Genomic DNA, 23,455 nt, shown 5'->3' with positions numbered 1-23,455 from the left:
ATTTTATTTATTTGAAAAAATATTTAATTAGTCCCTAGTAATTTCTGTCAATAAACTAATGAGTCAAAAATTATTTGGGCCTTGCTTTTTATTCAATAATAGGGATGGACATCAATAAAGTAATATTTCAAGTAAGTAAAAATAACTTTATTAGATTCTGTTTACATACTTTATTCAGGGAACTTCATTTTTACTTAGTAGTAGAATCTGCATTTTTTTCTTAAATAAAAGACCATTCCAGGCACAGTGAAAATGTATTTTAATTGAGCAACATTAGATGTGAGTTGACCAACATTGAAGATAGGAATGTAGAAGATAGGAATGGGATAATATCAACAAGACTAAATTGTAAATTGAATAGACACATTTAAGGAAAGGAAAGTGTCAAAGATGTCTTCTGGGGTGATGGATTTTTAAGTGGATAGATGATAATAACATGTACGGACCATGAAAGTTGAATACTTTTGAGTTTTAGGATTCTCTCAAAAAAATGCATTTAAATAATTGGGTGTAGAAGTCAGAGATGTCCTAATATATAAATTGTGAGTCTTCTGAGCCATTGAATCCATAAGCATAAGTAAAATGACCTTGAGACAGAATGTAGCGTGAAATACAAGCTCAGGACCTAGCACTAAGTCAGAGTGACTACCAGTGACCAGCTGATGAAAACATACTCACAAAATATCACTTATATGGCACAGGGAAGTAGGAGGAAACCCAGGAAAATGTGTTCAGAAACCAGAGGAACCCAATTATTTAAATGCATTTTTGGAAGCAGAGAGTGATTTCAAGTGTGGCTAAGAAATCAGATGATGTGAGCACTGAAAAAATATCTCATCTGTTGGATATTTTGGAGGCTGCCATAACCATAATAAGAACTGCATTAATAGGAACATCTGAGTGACAGATAGACTTGAGTGATATGGGAAGAAAATAGAAATTCAGAAAATGAAGAAATATCTTCCCAAAATTTTATCTATGAATGGAGAGAAAGAAGTAAATAACTAATGCACCAGGGCCGAGTTTTAAATTTTAAAGGTTTTTGGTTAAAGCTTGCATGTGTTAAAACCCATAGAATGGATTCAGTTGTTAGGGGAGGTATTGGCCAGAAGAGAGGGAAAAAGAAAAGAAGGGGTCGGGAGGGATGGAAAGAGAGAGGAACACAGGGAGAAAAGGGAAGAGAGACACAGAGAGAGAGTGAGAGAGTGAAACAATACAAAATTCCTAAGAAGGCAGGAGGTATTGGATCAAATAAGCAGATAGAAAATTTATTAAGGTAAGAGCTGGAGTTAATAATATCTGTCGAAGGCCAGATAACATAGTCCATTGAATCATTGCAAATATTTACAAAGATTTTTTTCTCAAATAATTAGATGGCAATAAAATTACAATAAACTTGCACTAGGAATGTTGGATAACTTATCTGTGAACTGACATCAATGCTGCACCTTCAATGTCATCATCCATACTTATAAGATATGACACCAAGTTTTATCAATATAAGTATATTTCTCCAAATTTATAAAGAATTATTTCAAAGTTATAATCAGCAAAGTTTAAATACAGGGGTGTATGATAAAAGAAAAATGTGGAAAAACTGCAATGGATTACACATTGATCTTTAGGGAGACACAAAATATAAAATAATATATGTTCATGGCCAAGTCTTTAGATATAAGTTTTAACCAACTTAAACAATAATAAAGGGTTTTCATTATAAACTTGAAAATTTCATCCAATGCATTTAGTATGTAGTGTTTGCCAAATTCATAAGAAATCTATGAGATTTAATTTATTATTTTTTCAGAGGTTTTTTCCCCCCCTAATATTTTAAATAAGGAATTCATTCATATGTAAGAATTTGGAAGGAAATGATGGCTGACTATGGAATCAAATTATATTGTTGGAGAAGTAAATAAATAATTAAACAATATTTACCTACCCACGATCAATTGAACAATGTGTGTTAGATTCCTTTTATATTATGAATAATGTGGCCAGTGTTTGGTGGTATGTGACAAACCTTCATTAAAATTTAATCATGTTAAGTTAATATTTCACTTCACTGCACACTCTCACCTTTCCATTATGCATTTTGCAACATCCTTTCAGAGTATTTGAACTTGTATTTTTTTTTATAAAGAAGACTCATGATACATATTATCTAAGGAAAATAATAGAAAGACCAAGTTTATCCTGTTACCCTCTTTCAAATAATCATTTAAATTCGATTTTATGAAGGAACAAAATTATTAACAAATCTATTAACATTACAAATTATGATTCTGAAAAAAAATGAATCAAGAATTATGAATGAAATACTCCTAGTAAGTTGGCAATTGGATTTCACTTTTTTACTACTTGTAAGTTCCTGTTTTATTCACACACACAATCATACTGAGATAAATGCTGACATGCTATCTCTCCTTTCTTTAGGCCAAAATAAAATATAGATTATTTAATATTAAGACAGATTTATTGTTTGTGATCTTTATTGAGAGAAAGGTTTTTGTGTGTGTGTGTCTTGTTTGTTTGTTTGCTTGTTTTTAGTGTTCTCACAGTCAGCGTGATTCTCTTAGGGGTTGGAGAAAGTATGGAAACACCAAAATTTTAGCCCTCAGCTGTATTTCAGCTTCTCCCAAAAATAAGAATAATGTTTTCACTCAAAATTTCAATGAATATTATTGATAGTTTCAATATGTATCTTAAATTCAACATCATAAAAGATTGATTTGCTTCAAAAGAATGTATTCAAGTAATTTTTATTCTCTATAATCTTAAAAATATATGAAATAAGAAGCTTTTTTTAATAGAAGTATCATGTCTTTCTTTAGTTGCGCTGGATTCCAAAGTTCCCCCATAACTTCAAAAACTGTACTCTTTTGTCACAATTTGGGGCCCTGGATCCTTCAGTCTATGATCCTAAAACTCTAATTGCTGGAGTAGAAAATAGACTCTATAAGACTATATTTTCTATAGCAAACTCTTGGGTAAAAAATCATCCAAAACTTGCCAAGAGACATTAGATATAAGTCTAACCCTCTTATGTTACCTAGGTTCATTCTGTTTTGTCAGTCGACAAAAATATATGGAGCTACTATTTTGTGTACATCATTGCTTCAGCATTAGAAATCCCTATCAAACAAAATCAACACAGACTGGAGCTTATATTCCAGTAGGTAAGATATACAGAAAATGAATAATTGCACAATGTCTTGTTTAACTAATGTTATAAAGAAGAAGTACAAGTGCCATGAGCAGATGGACCAGGTTGCTGTGCTCTAGTCAGGAGCTTCAGGGAAGGATTCCTGGGGAATGTTATTAAATTGAAATTAAAATGTCATTCCCGTAACAGGAAATAAATTCTGCATATTCTCCAGCAGAAAGGAATAAAGCACACTAACAAAGGGAGTGGATGGATTTTATTTATTATAAGCAAATGTTTATATGAGGAGATAGTCTTCCTGCTGTTAGGAACGGTTGTTTCTTATTTGTAAAACTAGAGCATGCTGATGTGGAGGGGTTAGATGGGTAGAATATCATCTATATTCAACATCTTTTGATTTCTTGTACCAGCATTGTATAATCCATGATGCTTTTCCTAATTCATGAAATTTCATGGGAACCAGAGAGTACTGTGCCATTTTGGAAGCTGATAATTCTAAGGAGTTGCATGACCAGGCTCACTGATACAGACTGTACTTAACGAGCACAACCACTCTCCACTTTGAGCCAAGAGCCAATCTGGCAAAGATGCAGGAATGATGGGAAGTCCTTTCTCAAGAAGCTATCTCAGCAGCAAATCAAGGTTCCTTAGAACAGCATTGACAGTGAGGATAGTGTGTCACCAAAGATCCAGTGCCAGGAAGTAAGATCTGGGATCTGGTGCTCAGAAAAGTAAGCCAACTTCTCACTGAATGAGTTCTATGGGTGTAATTTTGCTGAAAGTTCTGAAAGTGGCAAATTTTGTGTGGTTCTTACTGGTTACCTCTTCCCTTCTTGAAGATTTTCTGAGACTGGGTTTTCCAGTCTCCTTTGCTAATTTAGTTATCTAAACTTTTATCAATTCCCTTTTCTGCTTAAATAGACCATAGTAGGTTTTTATTATTTGGGGCTAAAATTAATTCAAGAATTGCTACCAGGGAAGGATAACGAAGGGGCTAAGAGAAGGTGGTGGGAGAGTTTGGGAATGGTTATCTGGCATTGTTGGGGCTAAGTGGAAAATCCATTTATTGTTAAGGAATAGGAATCTAGCAACCGTAGCTTGAAACAGAAGATGATTCCTTTGTCACCAACTGTCATCTGGAAAGATGTTTTCTTTGAGAATTAAGCTTTAAATATTAGAATGGCTGATACCCTAAAACTATATGAAGAACAAGAAAAATACAGTAACTTGAGTTGGGTTGGCTATTGTTAATAGTACTTCACATCATAGAAGACTAGAACAGGAAGTAATTATCCCTATAGATATTTTATTTTAATATTTGAGATATAGCCTGAAAAGTGACAGACTTTCCTTTCATTGATACAAGAAGAGTGGGACCCTGAGAAATGTAGTACAGAAGGTATAAGAGCTCGGAATTTTAAAAAAGAAAAAACAAAGCAAAACATAAATTCCCACCAAGCTTTCCTTGTCAGTTAAAACAAAACTTTTTTCCCTTTATTATGAGAAAAGCATTTTCTTGCTTGAATGTTATGGTATTGTAACTTGGGCCAAAAGTTAATTTGGAAAGGTAGCAGCAGAAGTAGATAATCCTTGCTGAGGATGATGTCTTGTGAAGTGAACTTGGTTCTCCTCCTGTACTAACAACTGTTTCTCACTATGTCTATACCTAGTAAGGTGAGCCGTATCCCAACATGTGTGTGTAGGTGGAGGCTGGTGGTGAAAAATGAGAAGAAAATGAAACCAGGAAGAAGAAGACCACTTAAAAAATATTAACTAATATAGAACTATAACAAAATATTGGTAATAAGTATACAAATGATTTCTGAGAATTCTGAGAGTAGTAAAAAAAAAAGAATGTACCTTTACAAATGGTTGAATCTTAAATTACTGGTGGACTAAGCTTTATGATGTTCTGAGATCTTAGGTTGCTTATTAAATATGAGAAGCAATAATCCAAAATGTTTGGGAAAGGCTTTATTTTTTTAGGAATATTTATCATGTCCTACTAGCCCTTAAGCTCTGAGAAATAAATCCAAAGATTTATTTGCTAAAAATTAAATTTGCTAAAGCCAGGAAGACACATGAACAATTCTGAATGTAAAAGTTTCCTTCACCTTTTCACTTTCATTGACTAGTCAACATATGCATAGCTGTTAGCTACAAAAATGAGGGAGGCAATAAAGAGAAACTAGGCATTCTGCAGACTGGGGACCAAATAATAGGTCCTAGGAACTACTTCTTCCAGTCCCATTGAATTTTGACATGTAACTCCAAAGAATCACAGAATTTTATACTCACACATAGCCTTCCAGGTTTTTATGAAGTCATATTTGTCAGGAAGATGGGTCTTATGTCATCTAATTTGATTTGTCACTTCTAATTATTTAGACCTATAGCATATGGACTTTCATTTGTATTCTTGGGCCATGGGCAAGGCATGTATGTGTCTACCATACTTCCGTCAGGGCCACCATCTGTGGTGGCCCTACCACATTTTGCTATCCCACATAGCATTCCTTTTAACCAACATATTTATTTTAAGGTAAAAAGTAAGGTAATAGGCTGATACCCTTTGATTTCTTGGTCTTATCATATATCCATTATCCAGCATTAGAATGAAAAACAATTAGAATGGTTATATTTCACAAAGTCATAGTGAAAACATGGACATAATGCATAGTAATATCATGAAGAATAAGAAGTACTACAAACTATCAAAAAATGAATGGTGTTATTTTTCCCACACACAAAGTATGGGGTACATATGTTGTAGCTGCAGTTCCTAACCCATTAGAAGAGAGACAGATGAAGAAATGATATACAGATGGATAAATAGATGAGTGAGAGAAAAGAAATTTAAGTGGCCATTAGTCACTTTAGTGTACAAATATTATTTGAGTCCTAATTCAAAATTAAACCCAAACAAACAAATGAACAATCTTTATGTCCAGGAAAAACAGTTAATGTTAGAATACAGGTAGAAGCATATGATTCAGATCCCTCAAAAATGAAGTTTTCATTTTCAACTGGACAGTAACATAGAGAAACCAAAGTACTGACAAAGTGAACGTGGAAATGATTTTTGAGAGGGGAGTTATAAACACTAATTTGATGACCAAGTGAAGAAATGAGAATTATAATCTCCTCTCTTATTTATGTTCCTTTATGTATATGTGTGTATATATATAGAGAGACAATTTGAATTTATTTCTGATTAATTTATTCACAACTTTACATAGGGCATTTTGATGGTGGTAAACTTGGTTATTTTTCCCATAGATTTCAATGTATCAAGATATAATGAGGATAGACTAGAGTTGCAATGAACATCACCAGACATTCTGAGTTAGAATTGACTGAGGATATTACTTTTGGTATCACCAGTCTTGGTTGCCCTGCTGGGGTTGAAATAAAAGCCAGTTTCCCAGGGTAGTATTGGCAGTAAAGCCAAGGATAGCACTGAGTGTCAGGTGATAGTCCCAGCTTCTACTTCAATGAATTCCTTCCTATTCCCAGTAAGATGTCACCTAGCGAAAGAATTTCTTTGCTAGGGATGAGGATGTCTTATCTGTTGCAGTCGAGGGTTGTGAGGATGGGCAGTTCAATTGTTCAAGCTAGTCATTCACAGTGATAGAGAAAGGGAAAAACCCTGCTTCTATCTTTGCTTCAATTTTTGATTTTTAAATTCATGTATTCCAAGAGGACAGTGTTACAATTATACTAATCAATATCCAGTTTGTTGGGCGCCTGGGTGGCTCAGTTGGTTAAGCGACTGCCTTCGGCCCAGGTCATGATCCTGGAGTCCCGGGATCGAGTCCCGCATCGGGCTCCCTGCTCAGCAGGGTGTCTGCTTCTCCCTTGGACCCTCCCCCATCTCATGCTCTCTCTCTCTATCTCATTCTCTCTCTCAAATAAATAAATAAAATAAAATAAAAAATCTTTAAAAAAAAAAAAATCCAGTTTGTTATCTTACTTAAGCCTTCCAAATATTATTCCACTCTTTTTCTAGGCAGACTAAATCTGATGATGGACTATATAGACTCAAGGATTACATAGTCAGAAGCTCATTAATTACAATTTTGGGGGGCTAGAAAAATTATTCTTTAGAAAAATATGTGGTAATATTGTATGCAGTGACCTCTCAAGGGATCATGAACTCTGGAGGCCCTGGATATGGGGATGTCTGAGTCCAGTCCATATTCTTTGTGTGAGTCCATTGCAATAAAGATAATTAGCTGCCTCTTTTATTAGTGAAAGTGGTCCAATATAGCTTACTTCTATCAGGATATGATATTAACTTCTCTAGAAATAGAATTCTGAGTCAATTTCTGCAGCTAGCTGCTGGTAACCAGGAGTCAGTGAATATCTGTAACTTAGTCTTTCCCCATACAGAGTGGATATCCAAGGGTAACTTTAGCAGATCTGCCCACTGGGATAATTTCCTCCATCACTGTCCTTTTTGCCTACCTGGGAGTGGAGTTGTAAAGCAACAGCAGTTTTTTTTTGCAGCTAGAACTAACATGACACACTGAGTGGTTTGAAAATTTGATCTGAATCTTTTTCTTCTCCATCAGCTAAGAAACCCCTCTATTAGGTCATAGGTTTAAGGAGAGGCATCTGTATATGAGAGGTACGTTATATGGGGTTTGGGCCATCTGCTCATGCAATTTACTCGTGCCTTCTGGATTTCCTCAAGATCTATCCTGGAGAGTTCACTTCCACCGTATCATGGATTTTGGCTGCTTCCACCTGATTTTATGCTTCACAGGTTCTTAAGGCTCATTACTGGAAGTTAAGTTTATACAATTTCATGTTGTTTCATGATCAAATGCTCATTTTCTCAAAGGACCCAGTAGAATGTCATGCACTGACTTCCAAACAGAAAGTAATTCCCTGCTATGGGCACAATCACCCTTAAACAACAAGAGCAAGTTGTTTTATGATAGTTCCTTCTGATCTCCTGCCTCTTATTACTTGTTAAAGGTTTTCCTTCATGCTGTTAACTCACACTTCCTGGTTGTATCACTAGCCCTTACAGACTGCCACAGGGAAAGTCACAGATCTTGTGGGCTAATTTGTGGCAGTTTGGGGGCACTGGAGTTCCTAAGGATCCTGCCTATGAATGGAAGCTGCCAACACTTAGGAAAGGCCAAGAGCAAGCAGTGTTAAGAGACTAGAAGACAAAGTAGGTCCCTAGACTCTCCACTTAATAAGCAGCCAGGACCCAAAGGACAGATGAACCCAAGGGATTTCTAAAAGGCTCATAAATTAGGTCGTGTATCACAGAAATCTGAAAAACAAAAATAGACCCAGTCAGAATTGTTAGTGTTCATCAATGTTTGGAATAGAGCATTCAATAAAAAACTAGTTTTACTTTGATCCCATGATTGTTAATTTTATGTGTTACCTTGACTGTGCCATGAAGTGCCCAGATTTTGGTCAAACACTATTGTGGATGTTTCCGTGAGGATGTTCTTTAGAGAAGATTACATTTAAATCAGTAGACTGAGTAAAGCAGATTGCCCTCCCCAAAGTATGAGGACCTTCTCCAATCAATTCAAGATCTGAATAGAACAAGAGTCTGACTCTTCTCTGAATCAGAGAGAATTCTCCTGCCTAATGGCCTTCAAACAGAACTTCAGCTCTTCCTAGTTCTGCATAGCTTCTGGTCTTTGGACTCCAACTAAGACATTGGCTTTGTAGATTTTGAACCTGCCAGGTTCTACTCCATATTGTGTGAGCCAATTCCTTATTTTAAAAAATCACTATTGGGTGCCTGGGTGGCTCAGTCGTTAAGCCTCTGCCTTTGGCTCAGGTCATGATCCTAGGGTCCTGGGATCGAGCCCTGCATCGGACTCCCTGTTCAGTGGGAAGCCCGCTTCTCCCTCTCCCTCTCCCCCTGCTTGTGTTTCCTCTCTTGCTGTGTCTCTCTCTGTCAAATAAATAAATAAATCTTTAAAAAAATCACTATCTATCTATTATCTATCTATCTATCTATCTATCTGTCTATCATTTATCTATTATCTATCTCCTGATGGTTTTGATTTTCTGGAGAACCCCGAGTAATACACACACAGATAGCATTGGTGGAAACATAAAAGAAATTTACTAAAATTAATTGTCCTTATGATTATATCCAACAACTTACTAACTCAACTATATTTCATAGCTGACTTAAACTTTATTTCATACTGACTTAAACAAACTGATTTATGTATGGATAGTAGATATTTTTTAAAAAGACATTTACTTTTAATATCAAATTGTTGGTTAATATAAAAGGACCTACATATCAGAAGTGAACTGGAAATTTTAAAGTCTTGCAAACCCATAGATACTGAGTGTTTAAAACAAAGGATTGTATTTTGTACATTGTTGAGTCTGTAGGAGAAAGCACTATATCTGGTACATAGATTTTTTTAAATATATGGTTTAATTAAGTTTCAGAAGTCAAGATATCTGTTAAAGTGAATTGAAGTTACTAGAAAGTGTTCTAAAGATTGTGATTAAGGTAGCTTCAAATTAAGTAAATATAAGATAATTATATAGTTTTAGAAAAGAAGTAACAGGGTCAAGCTACTTTATTCATTCATTCACTAAATAAATGCCTACAATGTTCCTGGCATGTTTTATAACATATTTAGAACATAGTTTCTGTCCTGGTGGACCTTATATTCTCCTATAAATATTCTAATAATAATTTCTGTAGGAACATGTGAATAAAAAAGTGGATGTTAAAGGAAAGTTTTATTGGTAAGAAAATGGAAACTAAATGTAAGCATTTGTGTAGATCATGCCTCTAAAGAGAGGTTTTAAGAGGGAAAACCTATTAAGGAACTTAACTATACATACAGAATTAAGAATGTAACACCAGAAGTTCATTTACCAAACAAATAAGTGAAACTATCTTAATAGCCAATAATTCTGAGGTGAAATTGGAAGAGATTTTAATTTTTCCACATTGTTTTAAAAGTGTGTATTTAAATATATTTTAGGGTGCTAACACTGAAAATAGTCCTAATCATGTTGCGAATCATTATTACTAGTTTCTAAATTTTATTTGAGGCACTTTTTAAAGGATAGACAAATTCCACCTTCAGAATTTTGATGTACATTACAGAGATATGTGTTCATCTGTTTTAAAAATTGCTGCAGGGGGAGTCTGGGTGGCTCAGTCAGTTAAGCATCTGCCTTCGGCTCAGGTCATGATCCCAGCATCCTGGGATGGGACCCCACATCAGGCTCCCTGCTCAGTGGGGAAATCTGCCTCTCCCTCTCCATCTACCTCTCCCCCTGCTCATGCTCTCTCTCTCTCTCTCTCTCAAATAAATAAATAAAATCTTAAAAAATAAAAAATAAATAAAAGTTGCTTCAGTTCTAATAGGTATCATATCACCTAATGATTTCATATGTATAAATCAGATAGTCTCTATTCCAATTGTTTTCCTTTCATAAATCTGTTTATGGGTATGGTTAGCTGTTAATGAATAACTGTATACTAAAGGACAGAATTCACTTTTTTCCCCATAAGTACAGTTTTCAATTACAACTTTTAAACTTTTCACTTAAATTGGTTCCATTATCAGCTGTTTTAAGACTTGAAAGATAATATTTTAGTATGAGGAAATATTCCTTCATCAAGTAAGTATCTTTCACAACCCCAGTCTTAATAGCAGTTGAAGTTCTAAAACGTTTGTTCTTATTTATTTATTATTACATATTTTTAATAAAACAAATGGGTACCTGACGGAGAAAATCTACCATTCAGTTTTTTCGAACATTAATATAGAAATCAGCATCTATGAAGAAAATGAATTTGACTACTTTTTAAATTATAAATGCTCACTTTCCATAAAACCTCAGGAAATATTAAAATGAAAGAAATACAATGATGAAGAACTATAAGAACTATGGGAGGGAGTTTTATTTTCAGGGTTGCAGAGAACCACGTATAGAAAAAGAATAGCTATGTAAGATTACACATGCAGAAACATATAGGGGGAATAATAAAGAGAATATAGAATAGAGGGAGAATCAGGAAGAGAAGTGGATGGAACAGGTCCCGACAGGAAAAGGAGCATAGCACAGACTTTGCACTCAAATCAACTGGCTTTGTGTCTTAAAATTGTCACTTTGACTTCATGAGGTTTAAATGAGTTTGTATCTCTAAAGACCTTAGAAAAGGGAGCAGAAAAGTCTGGCCTGCATACCAAATCTAGTCCACTTTTTTCATAAATAAAATTATATTTAAACACAGCCACATAGCCTTACTTATTGTCTATGGGGGCTTTCAAACTACAAACTTTAAAACTATGCATTTATGTCTCCAGATGTACACCTTCTTCTGCCTCAAAACCACAGATAGATTTTAATGATTCTAAAAGCAGACAAACCTTCTATATTCATTATATTCTACATCTGTGCTAACGTCCTGGCAACCACTTCAGAGGAAATGGACACTAGTTTGGTAGCACATGTGCAACTATTCACCATCACCAGGGGTTTCTTGGTGAATCCAAGATAGAAAATCATGCAAGTAGGTCTCATAGTAATATTAATTTCAGGAACACATTAACCTTCCTTATGTTATCAGAGACAAATGGCAATGTACCTCTTTGAACCTTGCTCTCTATTCTAGAAATACTGTCAATACTAACAAGCGTTTGAAACGTTACCACATATAATCTACTGATATAGAACAGAAGAAGATATGCCATCTCCACGAAATTTTCTTTTAAGTGAAATCAGGTTAATATTGAATTTAATAGGAAAAATTTCCTAAACAAAAAAAGTGATTTAATAGTATTATACACACAATGTCAATGATTACTAGCAGTGTTGACAGAATTATAGTAATTAGAATAGTTAATATTTTATTAAAAAGGTATTCTGTGGCAAACTGCATGTTAACCCATCATAAATGAATTAATTAATTTATACTCCTGGTTATATTTTGAAATAGATACAATTATTATGCATATTGCATATTGTGGACATAAGGCTTAGAAAGGTTATGCAAGTTTCCCAGAAACATAGAGCTAAAGAGTCAAAGAACCAGAACTGGATATGCATTTATTAGATTCCAGAGTGCAGACATCATTGTGCTACATATTGTTTTTTCCAGAACAAAAAGGCATTTCCTTCCATGTGTCTTCTAAACACTTTTTTTTTAATTCTTATTCACTATGTCAAAAATTCCTTATTTCATTCAGACAGTTTATGTTAAAAATAGTTCAGAGTTAAACTCTTCACAGAATAGTGAACTTTGGTAAAAACAATAAATTATCTGGTAGGTTTGTATTTCTAAATTATTCTTACCAGATAAGAATTTATAAAAATGTATGTAAAGTATAAAGTATTATGATATAGTAAAACTTATCCATTCAAAATCCAGTTAAGGAAGAAAACACTATATGTACCTTTGAAGACTCCTGTCCTGATTGGACATATCCGATCTTTCACATTAATCACTGTCTTCAAAGATAACCATTTGCTTTATTTTCTTTAGATAGATCAATAAGTAGAATAATATAATAGAAAAATAATGCATATTTTAGTTGCCAAAATTTTATCTCTATATCTATCTATCATCTATGTATAATCTATGTTTAGCAGATACAAATCTATATATAATCATGTAGTTATTTATAATATTATGTTTATTAACCTAAAAGCCATATTATTAAAATTCCATTTCTTTCCACACGAAAACTAGATTTATTGTCTCACCCTAAACAAACTAGGACATTTGTAAAATATGTGAACCAATTATTTTCAAATACCTGTCAACATACATGCAGGACTATGGTACCTAAATAAAGACAAACAAATAAGGGAGCTTTATGGGCTCAGGCTAGAAGCAATTTCTGGACATTACTGTAGAGAATGGAAATGTAAATAGAACAGGGAAATTCTATGGAGTTAAGAAGTCAGAAATTAAAATTCAGGGAGGCCGAGGCAGCTGGAATTTTAAGACGTTACCACAGAGAGTAAGGAGTCACACACACTTTGACTGATACTCCTTCATGATGCATGAATATGTCACATAAACTTCCTTGGGTTTGAAGTTTTTGATAAATTCTTCACATATGTAGCAATAACTATATGTTAGTATATGTTAGTATAACTAACATATGTTAGTTATACTACCAACCAGGCATGTGGCAAGCAATAGCTCCACAACACTGTCTTGTTCACCAAAGTTATATACCTAGTATTTTGTTTATAACATTTCATAAACTGATATACTCCTGTTTCTCTCTCCATCTCCCTGTCTCTCTCACTCATCAGATGCATAAAGATATTAATAGACAAACATAATTCACTGTTTTAAAGTGAACATTTTATTTTTTTTAAGATTTTGTTTATTTATTTGAGAGAGAGAGCATGAGAGAGCAGGGGGCGGAGAGAGGAGAAGCAGGCTGCCCACTGAGCAGGGAGCCAGATGAGGGGCTAAGTCCCAGGACCCTGGGATCATGACCAGAGCTGAAGGCAGATGCTTAACCAATTGAGCCACCCAGGCGCCCCTAAGTGAACATTTTAGATAGCAAAATCATTAGTAAAGTAGTACAGTTGTGATTATTGCCACCAATGAGCTAAAACCCTTTCATCTTAATTGTCCTATGTACCTATGTCCAATTGTACATCTTAATTGTCCTATGTGTACGGATAAGTCTGAAGCGTTTGTTCAGATACCATATTCCTGTCTGTTGAGATTTCCAACAGTAAGTAATTAAAATAACAAATATTTTAATTTTATATACCTTAACAATGTAAAATGATTTAAATTTTACAGTTTATAAAATATATTGATGAAATAGTGAGAACAATATTTTGACCTAAATTTTTATATCATAAGATTCTGATATTTATTTAATCAATAATATTATCTACTGTCAAAGTAGATGATAAACTGCATAAATATTTGTTTGATAGTACTTATACCATGGGGATATTGGCAGCCAACATTTTAATAGAAATTATGAATTTTTAGGCAAACAAGTCAACAGTTGCATCATTATCAAAGAGATATCAAATATGGAACAGAAACTAAAAGTAAGAGTGACCTTTTAATGATGTTTTATAGCCCACATGGATTTAGTCATCAGCATTCATACAGCAACAGGGCCATGGAAATTAAGTGACTACAAGACATGAAAATCACCTTCCAAGTTCTTAACATTTTTCTTTTTCTTCCATAATGCATACTTAAAAAAAAGGAGATAAAAGCAAAATTTTCTCCCTTTCTCCTTCATCACTTTTCAGATTTCACTATTTTAAAAATTTTATTATTTCTATGTAATTAATGAAGTGTTTTGTGCTTTGATAATTATCATTTGAGTCTTTTGTTTCTAAATCTTTTTATACTCCAGGAGCTTATGCAAGGCTTTAATTTTATAGTGTTTCATTCTAGTAATGTGGGAGTAATATTGCATGCATTTCACAGAATACTGAACTCCAACCAATTTTTATGTGCCAAAGATGATCCCATCAACTGTGTTAAATAACAGTATTGTTTTTAATGTAATTTTTTGAATAACTTAGTAAAAGTTAAGGACATAGAATAGAGAACAGCCATAAGAATTTCAATCCTGAGGGGTTTTTTAGTATGCTAGTTGCAATGTTATGTCCAAAACTTAACTGTTTCTATCAAATAGCAGACATATTAAAATAAAAAAGAAATTGGAATAAACTGTGTAGAAGAAAATTCCTCATATGTTAAATAAGATTATCCCAAACAAAATATTTTACATTTAACTGTTTTCTTTCAAAATAAATGGATTCTAGTATGTAAAAATGATATAACTTCGTAATGTTTAATCTGTGAAAACTGAGTAAAAGACCAGGAACATAAATAAGGGAAAAAAAATAACATAGCATTTCATATAAAAAGGACTTAAATATATGGACAGGAATCAAAAAAGTACTTTCTGAAATAAAAGAAAATGGCTATATGTCTTTTATTTATTTAGCTATGATGAAAATTCTTTTATTTTCTAGTAATTACAACTTTGTCTAAACAACACACTTTTATTTTCAATTGGCTTATTCTCAGGATTTTGTTCTGACCTTCAAAACATATCTTCTTGTATGCATGCAGTAGTTCTATTAAGAGAAACATCAAAAACAGCAGTGTTGAGGGGGGTCTTTTAAAAATTATACTATTAAACAAATACCATGAAAAAACTAAACAGAACAGCTAACAATGAGGTACTGGAAGTCAGCCAGTCTGTAAGCAATAAAGAGACGGTTATTAGTTCTCTTGCCTGCTAGGCTGAAGATTTACGGAGAATAAATACAAATAAAATCCAAAAGCATTCCTATAAAACATTGTATTCAAGAGGTGAAACAGGGGTAACGAACGAAGAAAGTGTAAACGTTTAAAATATATATTGAATTATGACCTCTAGCAATATGACACTGCTACAAACTGCTTGGCAAGAATAATAGTGTGCAGAATTACCAAGATGTAAAAATAGAAAAAAAAAAAAAAAAGAAGGATAGCTCATGTTGAACAAAGACATTAAAAACAACCAACTGCTTTAATAAACACAATTCACAAACAATGCTAAATCCAGGGTGGCTTTGCCTGCTGTACACAATATATTTTATATAAGAAGGGATTGAGTTTATCTTGGTCTTTCCTTTCTTAAGCAGTTAACAAATGCCCTTTTCAAAAAAAAAAAAAAAAATCCACTACCAGAATTCTGCATTCTCTCCTCTCAAGTGAGAAAATTATGATGTAATCTGATACATGTTTATTTTTAAATACTTTTTGTTTAATTATCTGTTGAACAACTAGAAGCAAATATCCAATCAGTTGTCGGAAATGTAGCTCACGAATCTGAGCAAGTGGAAATCACAATGAAGATGGTGGTAAAAGGCATGAGCATGAGTTAGGAATTGAGAGTGAAGGGGGTAGGGGGATGGTTTAACCTGGTGATGGGTATTAAAGAGGGCACGTTCTGCATGGAGCACCGGGTGTTACATGCAAACAATGAATCATGGAACACTACATCAAAAACTAATGATATAACGTGTGGTGATTAACATAACATAATAATAAAAAAAAAAGAACTGAGAGTGAACTAAGAATTGAACCCTGTGAAACATCTACAGGTTGAAAAAAAATTCCATAAAATAGGGAAAGCACAGGCACTTTATTACCAGGGATAAAGAGTGATATGAAAAATCATTAAAATGCTATCCTAGATTTTGGGCCTCCTCCTACCAAAAAATAGACTAGGACATAGGACAGGTGATGACTGAATAAATGTTTTTAAAGTACAGAAGTCAGCTTAATTAGTAGAAGCCATAGAAAATATACTTTTGGTCTATAAAAGTCTCCAAACACAGTGTATTTGAAGATATAACAGCAGTAATTATCCAATCTGAACAAAAGAGAAAAACTAGGCTAGAAAGCAAATGAGCACAGCCTCTTCTCAAACTCCATCAAAATGAAATATTAAGGCGGTTTTGTTTTACACAGGAAGGGCAGGACACCACCAATCTCTTTTCTGAAGACTTATTAAATCTTTTGTTCTTTCTCACAATATAGAACACAGGGGCTTTGGTCATTGTTGTATTTTACATAATATCTCACTGTTTCTCACAGTCACTAAAATGGTGACACCATGTTAACTGTACCTATGAACAGAAAGTGATGGTTGACCTGAATAACTTAATGGCGAGATAAACTTAAGAAGATTTAGACATCTGACACATTGGTAAAACTTGCAAGTCTAATTATGCCTGGCATGTTAGAGCCTCCCCTCTAGAGAGATAATACATTGTTTTACCTTGTGTTTCATAATGTAAGAAAGAAGCACTGAGTCTTTGCAGGATCTCTTTTGATTGTGGAGGTAGTATACACCATTCTTGGAAATAACAGTTTAGATCTGAATCAGAATGTTGCCAGTTTTGAGTTGTATATAATGCAAGAGAGAGCTCTGTAGTGGATCAAGGCTGTGGGTAAAATTGCACTGCTGCTTGGACCATACCAGCCAGCCAATCCAACGATGTTAAAGATACCAACTACAGATAAGGCTGTTAAATAGTTTCGAACACAAGGTACAATAGAAGTTTCATAATGCAGACCCCTGAGGCTGTGAGAAAGGCTGTGTCTTCTGTAACAGGGAAATATTCAACACTTTAAAAGCAGAGCCTCACATGTTACTGGACTCTAATAAAACACAGAGCTTCTGATCAAATGGCCTCAAATGAATATATGAAAGGAGCTGACCATCAAAAAGTAGGTATTATCAGATATAACAATCAGATAAGATATAAATGCTACTTTTGAGATAAGGACTTCACGTGTAAAGAAGGTACAAGTAAATACCATGAGCAAGTGGTCTAGTCTACCACATCATCCAACTCTGTTGTACTAATGTCCAAACTCATGGAGTTTTACTAAGGCAACGGATGAATGATGAAAAAAATTCAGATCAAATTGACAGATGAATCGGGTTCCCATTTTAGAATAAGCTGAAGATAAATTGCTGCCACAATGAAGCCATAGTCAGGGGTAGATCCAAAGAATAATATTGAAGGAATATTTTCCTAGCATGCAGATCAGCAGGCAGTATACTTGATCATTTGGTTTTTATAGAAAGAGAAATGTCCCGATATACAGCTATCCATTTTTAATTAACCAAGTGGATTTGTCTTTTCTCCTTTTCACTATGCAGTGTCTTTGCCTGTACTACCAACAGATTTGCAGAATTGTTATTTATTGCCATGAAATTGCTCACAAAATTGTCTCATACCCAGATGTCTACAAGGGAAGGACCATGGAATCTACTGGTCACACCATGACTACGGTTTAAGGAATTAATGGAAATCAATCACTCCCTTTGACTCAATTATACAAATTTTACTTCCTATCCTGATAAACACTGGCTGTGCTGAATTAGAGGTACTGGGTCCTTGGAGAGAAATTTGTACCAGCAGAGAGATTAAGGTTTTCTAAACTTGAAGTTCTAAACTTATACCTGATCACATCAGGATCTACTGGTACATTTAATCTTTCCTTATGAGAAACTAGAGAAAATTGCTAAACAATGGGAAGAGAAGATTAATGGGTTATTTGGGGGCTCCATGTCTGATAAAAATTGTGCATAGGCAATTGAAGAAACCAAAGCTTAACAAAAGCAAGGCAACTCAGGGTCACTGACCTCAGGGAGAAAGTCTTGGCCATCCCCACGGACTAACTAATAAAATGTTTATTGACTATAAAGGCAACTTATGGGGAATAGGAACATCATATCAAGAACATCTTCAGGGCCTGTCACCACAGCTGGGGCTGCAGCCTGTTATCCCCCTGCATGGAGATTGTAGCTTGCCATCGCCTTAAGGGTGTGGTGATTGCTTGGATTTAATAGAAAGCAGATGCATATCTGAACAGTTCAAAGGACAGACAGTTGCTGTTCACTGCCTCACAACTTCTCAGCCTTCATTCTGATTACAACCTCAGATAACGTGCATATTTTTCTGTGCAAGATTTTATTGGTTTTTCTTCATAAAGATTCAAGCACATGCCATCATTTCTTCTTCACAAAGCTTCTCTAACATCACATCGTGGTTCATAAGGCAGAGTGCATTCCCTTGGCCCTCATAAATGCACAAAATGAAAATGTGATATCCTTAACACAAGGGAACAACCCACAATGAACTGGAAAGGAATCGAAGGGATAGATATTTCCACTTTTAGTTTTCATCGTGAACAATTTTGGATGCTTTTGATATAATTCCTCAGAAGGACCAACACAAACAAGAACTAGTCTCCTATAGTAATTGCCAACTCAAGAACAAATCCTACATTTACTTTCCCTCCTTCCTGGTCGCCTCCCCTCAGTCCCTAACCCGCTAAGTGAAATCAAATTTTGTCTCAGGTTCTGCTTTGGGGAAAGCCAGGCTAATCAAAGAGCCATAGAACTAGAAATGCATACATAAGTATTCTAGATAAGAGTAAAACAATCTTGGGACACCTGAGTGGCACAATCTTGGTTAAGCATCTGACTTAGGCTCAGGTCATGGTCTCAGGGTCCTGGGCATCAGGGTCCCCACTCAGCAGGGAATCTGCCTCTCCCTCTGCCCCTCCCCCCACTCATGCGTGCGCGTACTCTCTCTTTCTCAAATAAAAAAATAATTTTTTTAAAAAAAGAGTAAAACAATCTCTTGTTTATGAAAACCTCCAGACCCCAATATATTTTTTCAAAGTGTAATTAATTATAAAATTTTAAACATGCCTTAATCAACTGTCTCTCCAAATATGGTAGAATGCATTATAATGCAACAATATTTAGCAGCCAGGTAAGAGGTTTTATACAAGGCCTCTTCTAAAGTCCTTCTGTTAGATTTCTTTTTTTTTTTTTAAGATTTTATTTATTTATTTGACAGAGAGAGAGAGAAAGTGAGAGCAGGAACACAAGCAGGGGGAGTGGGAGAGGGAGAAGCAGGCTTCCCGCTGAGCAGGGAGCCCGATGTGGGGCCCCATCCCAGGACCCTTGGATCATGACCTGAGCCGAAGGCAGATGCTTAATGACTGAGCCACCCAGGAGCCCCTTCCGTTAGATTTCAGTCATGTTTCCTGCATCATCAATTATATTTGATGCATGAAATGTGAAGTAATGATGAATTATTTTTAAAGGTGTAGGGATAAAATGAAAACAAAAACAAAAGGCAAAACCAGCAAACAAGGAAACATAAAACTTAAACTGCCACCAGCACTGCTACCAGCACCACCACCACCACCACAACAAATCTTATTAGCTGCTCAAATGTTTTGATGACTAATCAGATACTGATACATTTACTGAAGACACAAAATCATATTTTCTATGAATGATGAAAAATAAATTGTAACCCAATTATGTATTTTTGAAATCAGCAAACAGAACTATTTTCAACCAACTTTAAATTAAGAGAATGAAATCATAATAAAAAAAAAAACTTTTAGGGGCCAGTTTTTTTTAAAAAGAGTAATTAAGAAGTTATTCCTTTGTTATTCCTTTGTATTAATTATAAATATGAATTCTAGGTTTGGTTACCTGGCAGTGCTTTTTTTCCCAGTGAAGATTACTTCTCCAGTATGGTCTTTTCAATTGGCTTATTGTACATTTTTATTGAGAAAAATTAATTTCTACAAGTAGAAAACAAGACCTGACATTATCGAAGACTCAACAGAAGACTCCAACAGTTATCCATAAACATTACCAAATCCATCGCATTAGACATTTTTATATGAGGAAAGTCAAATTTACTCAACAGAATTACCATGACAGACTCTCACAGATTCTAACAGATTTCCCCAAATTGGATGATATCCATCCATTTTATGCTGATTTGATGAACATTCTCTATGACAAGGATCATTACAAGTTGGCTCTAGGACAAATAAATATTGCCAAAAATTTAGCGGACAATGTGGCTAAAGATTACGTGCGGCTCATGAAGTACGGAGACTCTCCGTACAGCTGCAAGCAGCTGAAACGCGCGGCCCTCGGGCGGATGTGCACGATCATCAAGAGACAGAAGAAGAGTTTGGAATATTTGGAGCAAGGTGACGAGAGCCGATGTGGATGTCCAGCCCTATGCGTTTACGACCAAGTCTCTGTTTGTGGGGCACATGGATTATAAGTATTTGCGTTGGCAGGTTGTAGATACTCCAGGGATTTTGGACCACCCTTTGGAGGATCGGAACACCATTGAGATGCAGGCCATCACAGCCCTGGCTCACCTGCGCGCCGCAGTTCTGTACGTGATGGACCTGTCTGAGCAGTGTGGGCACGGGCTGAAGGAGCAGCTGGAGCTCTTCCAGAACATCAAACCTCTCTTTACCAACAAGCCTCTTATAGTTGTAGCAAACAAATGCGACGTGAAGAGGATAGCTGAGCTTTCTGAAGATGATCAGAAAATATTTGCAGATTTGCAGGCTGCAGGATTTCCTGTGGTTGAGACTAGCACCCTGACGGAGGAAGGGGTTATTCAAGTGAAAACAGAGGCTTGTGACAGGCTCCTGGCTCATCGAGTTGAAACCAAAATGAAAGGAAATAAAGTGAACGAGGTGCTGAACAGGCTGCATCTGGCCGTGCCGAACAAAAGAGACGACAAGGAGAGGCCCCCTTTCATCCCTGAGGGAGTGGTGGCACGCAGGAAGAGAATGGACATTGGGGAGCCCAGGAGGAAACGGGAACGAGACCTTGAAGTGGAGCTGGGAGATGATTATGTTTTGGGCCTTCAGAAGTACTGGGATCTGATGAACTCCTCTGAGAAATACGATAAGATACCTGAGATCTGGGAAGGCCATAACGTAGCTGATTATATTGATCCCGACATCATGCAGAAACTGGAAGAGTTAGAAAAAGAGGAAGAGCTAAGGACAGCAGCAGGGGAGTATGACAGCGAGTCTGACAGTGAGGACGAAGAGGTGGGGGAGATCCGCCAGCTGGCGAAGCAAATTCGGGAAAAAAAGAAACTGAAAATTCTGCAGTCCAAGGAGAAGAATACACAGGGCCCCAGGATGCCTCGGACCGCTAAGAAGGTTCAGCGGAAAGTCTTGGAGGATGAGATGCACAGTCTTGGTGTTGACATGGATGACAAAGACAATGCCCATTATGCAGTCCGGGCCAGAAGGTCCCGGAGCATTACTAGGAAGAGGAAACGGGAGGATTCTGTCCCACCCACGTCTGTAGCCCACAGCCGCAGCTGCTCTCGGACTCCGCGGGATGTCTCTGGCCTTCGGGACGTCAAGATGGTGAAGAAAACCAAAACTATGATGAAGAATGCTCAGAGGAAGATGAACCGCCTGGGGAAGAAAGGAGAAGCAGACAGACACGTATTCGATATGAAGCCCAAGCACTTGCTCTCTGGAAAGAGGAAAGCCGGGAAAAAGGACAGGCGGTAGTGGCTTCTGCACCTGCAGCGGTCTGGCTGGTCGGGGTGGTGCCCAGCCTCGTCTGGTGGGGGGGTCCCAGGATCGGGGCACCGCCTGTAAACCACAGACAGTGAGGACACCTGAAACTCTGGCTGCTTGCTCTCGGGCAGGGGCTGTGGGTGCAGGAAGGTGTTAGCGCTGCCCCACGGTACGGGTCTTACGAGTGGACGGTGGGTTCTGCATTTAGGGAGTTCGGGTTGCTTCAGATCGGCAGAACCGGAAAGATGGACATCATGTGTGTTTTGATGGAGAAAAATCTTTCCGCAAGAGGGAACTTTGGTTCATGTGTGTCTGGTCTTTTATTGCGAATAAAACCTCTCTGCTGTGGACACGGGCAGAGGGCTGCCAGCCCTGCCCTGCCTACTGAGAGCCAGCACGCCATGATTTTCTAGTCTTTCTCTATGACGTGTGTATCCTTGTAGCCTGTCTCCAACTAGTTCATCCAGGATAAACCTCTGAAAGAAAGTGGTTTTGGTTGATTTAGGGTTTTTTTGTTTGTTTGTTTAGTTACAAATCACTATAGTTTGGCCAAATGAAAAGGGAAAATAAATTAACTCTTGTTTTGAAAACAAAAACAACAAAAAAAAGCAGAACATTTTGCTCAATCTGTAATATACTCCCCTTAAATGTTGAATATCCTGTAAATTGCTCTCGTTGTGTTTTGTTAATCTTATTTATGTGGTATTGCATGGTCTGCCTGTTAAGTCATAAATATTTCTTTGCATTCCTACGTGTCCATTGTGAGAACTGTCACTGTTGTGTAGAACAGGGAACAAGAATCTTAGAAGTGGCACAATGGGGCAAACTGCCAGGAAAGAAGAAAAGACGGTCTCAAGCTCCTCCCAGCTCCTGACTATTATAAAAGCGCATATCACTATTTCCAGTAGGCCACTGATTATATTCATAGGAGTCTTGACGGGCTATAGGCTTTTGTAAAGCTATTAAACAGTAGACGAAGGCTTGCTTGCATCAAATGAAAGTGGGCATGAAACAACCAGTTGGGAATCAGAGGATCGGGGCCAAAACTCCTGGGGTTTTCACCAGCATAGAGAGTTCCACAGGATCAGGTCCATTATACTTGGATTTATGATTTCTCACCCATGTAGATAAACCTCTTGACTTCAAGCTAGATTGACCATAAAATTCTCCAGAGGGAGAAAATATATGGATAAGACGTGAAAACTATTTCAACCACCATATGGACAGACATATTGTCTTACCCAATTCTACCCCACCCTTCATCCTAAGCAGGCCAGCAGCATAGTCAGGGAAGACAGAGGTAAAGGAGCTCTGCAGCAGGAATACTGCGGGCCAGGAAGCTCTGCCCAAGTTCGGAGAAGGTGTTTCAACTG

At 36.2% G+C, this 23,455-nt stretch overlaps 1 protein-coding gene across 1 annotated transcript in view; it reads left to right on the top strand.

Moving 5' to 3' along the window:
* The window catches only part of LOC112825982 (GTP-binding protein 4-like), a 187,470-nt gene extending 165,029 nt beyond the window's left edge, over nucleotides 1-22,441 (top strand). Inside the window, 2 exon segments of the mRNA XM_073891263.1 lie at nucleotides 20,298-20,724; nucleotides 20,726-22,441. Coding sequence (XP_073747364.1) covers nucleotides 20,298-20,724; nucleotides 20,726-22,073 — 1,775 coding nt within the window. The 3' untranslated portion in view covers nucleotides 22,074-22,441.
* The last annotated feature ends 1,014 nt before the right edge of the window (nucleotides 22,442-23,455 follow it).

This window comes from Callorhinus ursinus, unplaced genomic scaffold (assembly GCF_003265705.2).
Source record: "Callorhinus ursinus isolate GAN/ISIS: 27379988/994484 unplaced genomic scaffold, GSC_fseal_2.0 scaffold4, whole genome shotgun sequence".
Classification (NCBI taxonomy): Eukaryota; Metazoa; Chordata; class Mammalia; order Carnivora; family Otariidae; genus Callorhinus; species Callorhinus ursinus.
Note: the sequence above shows the minus strand (reverse complement) of the source record. Positions and strands in the feature narration are given on the sequence as shown.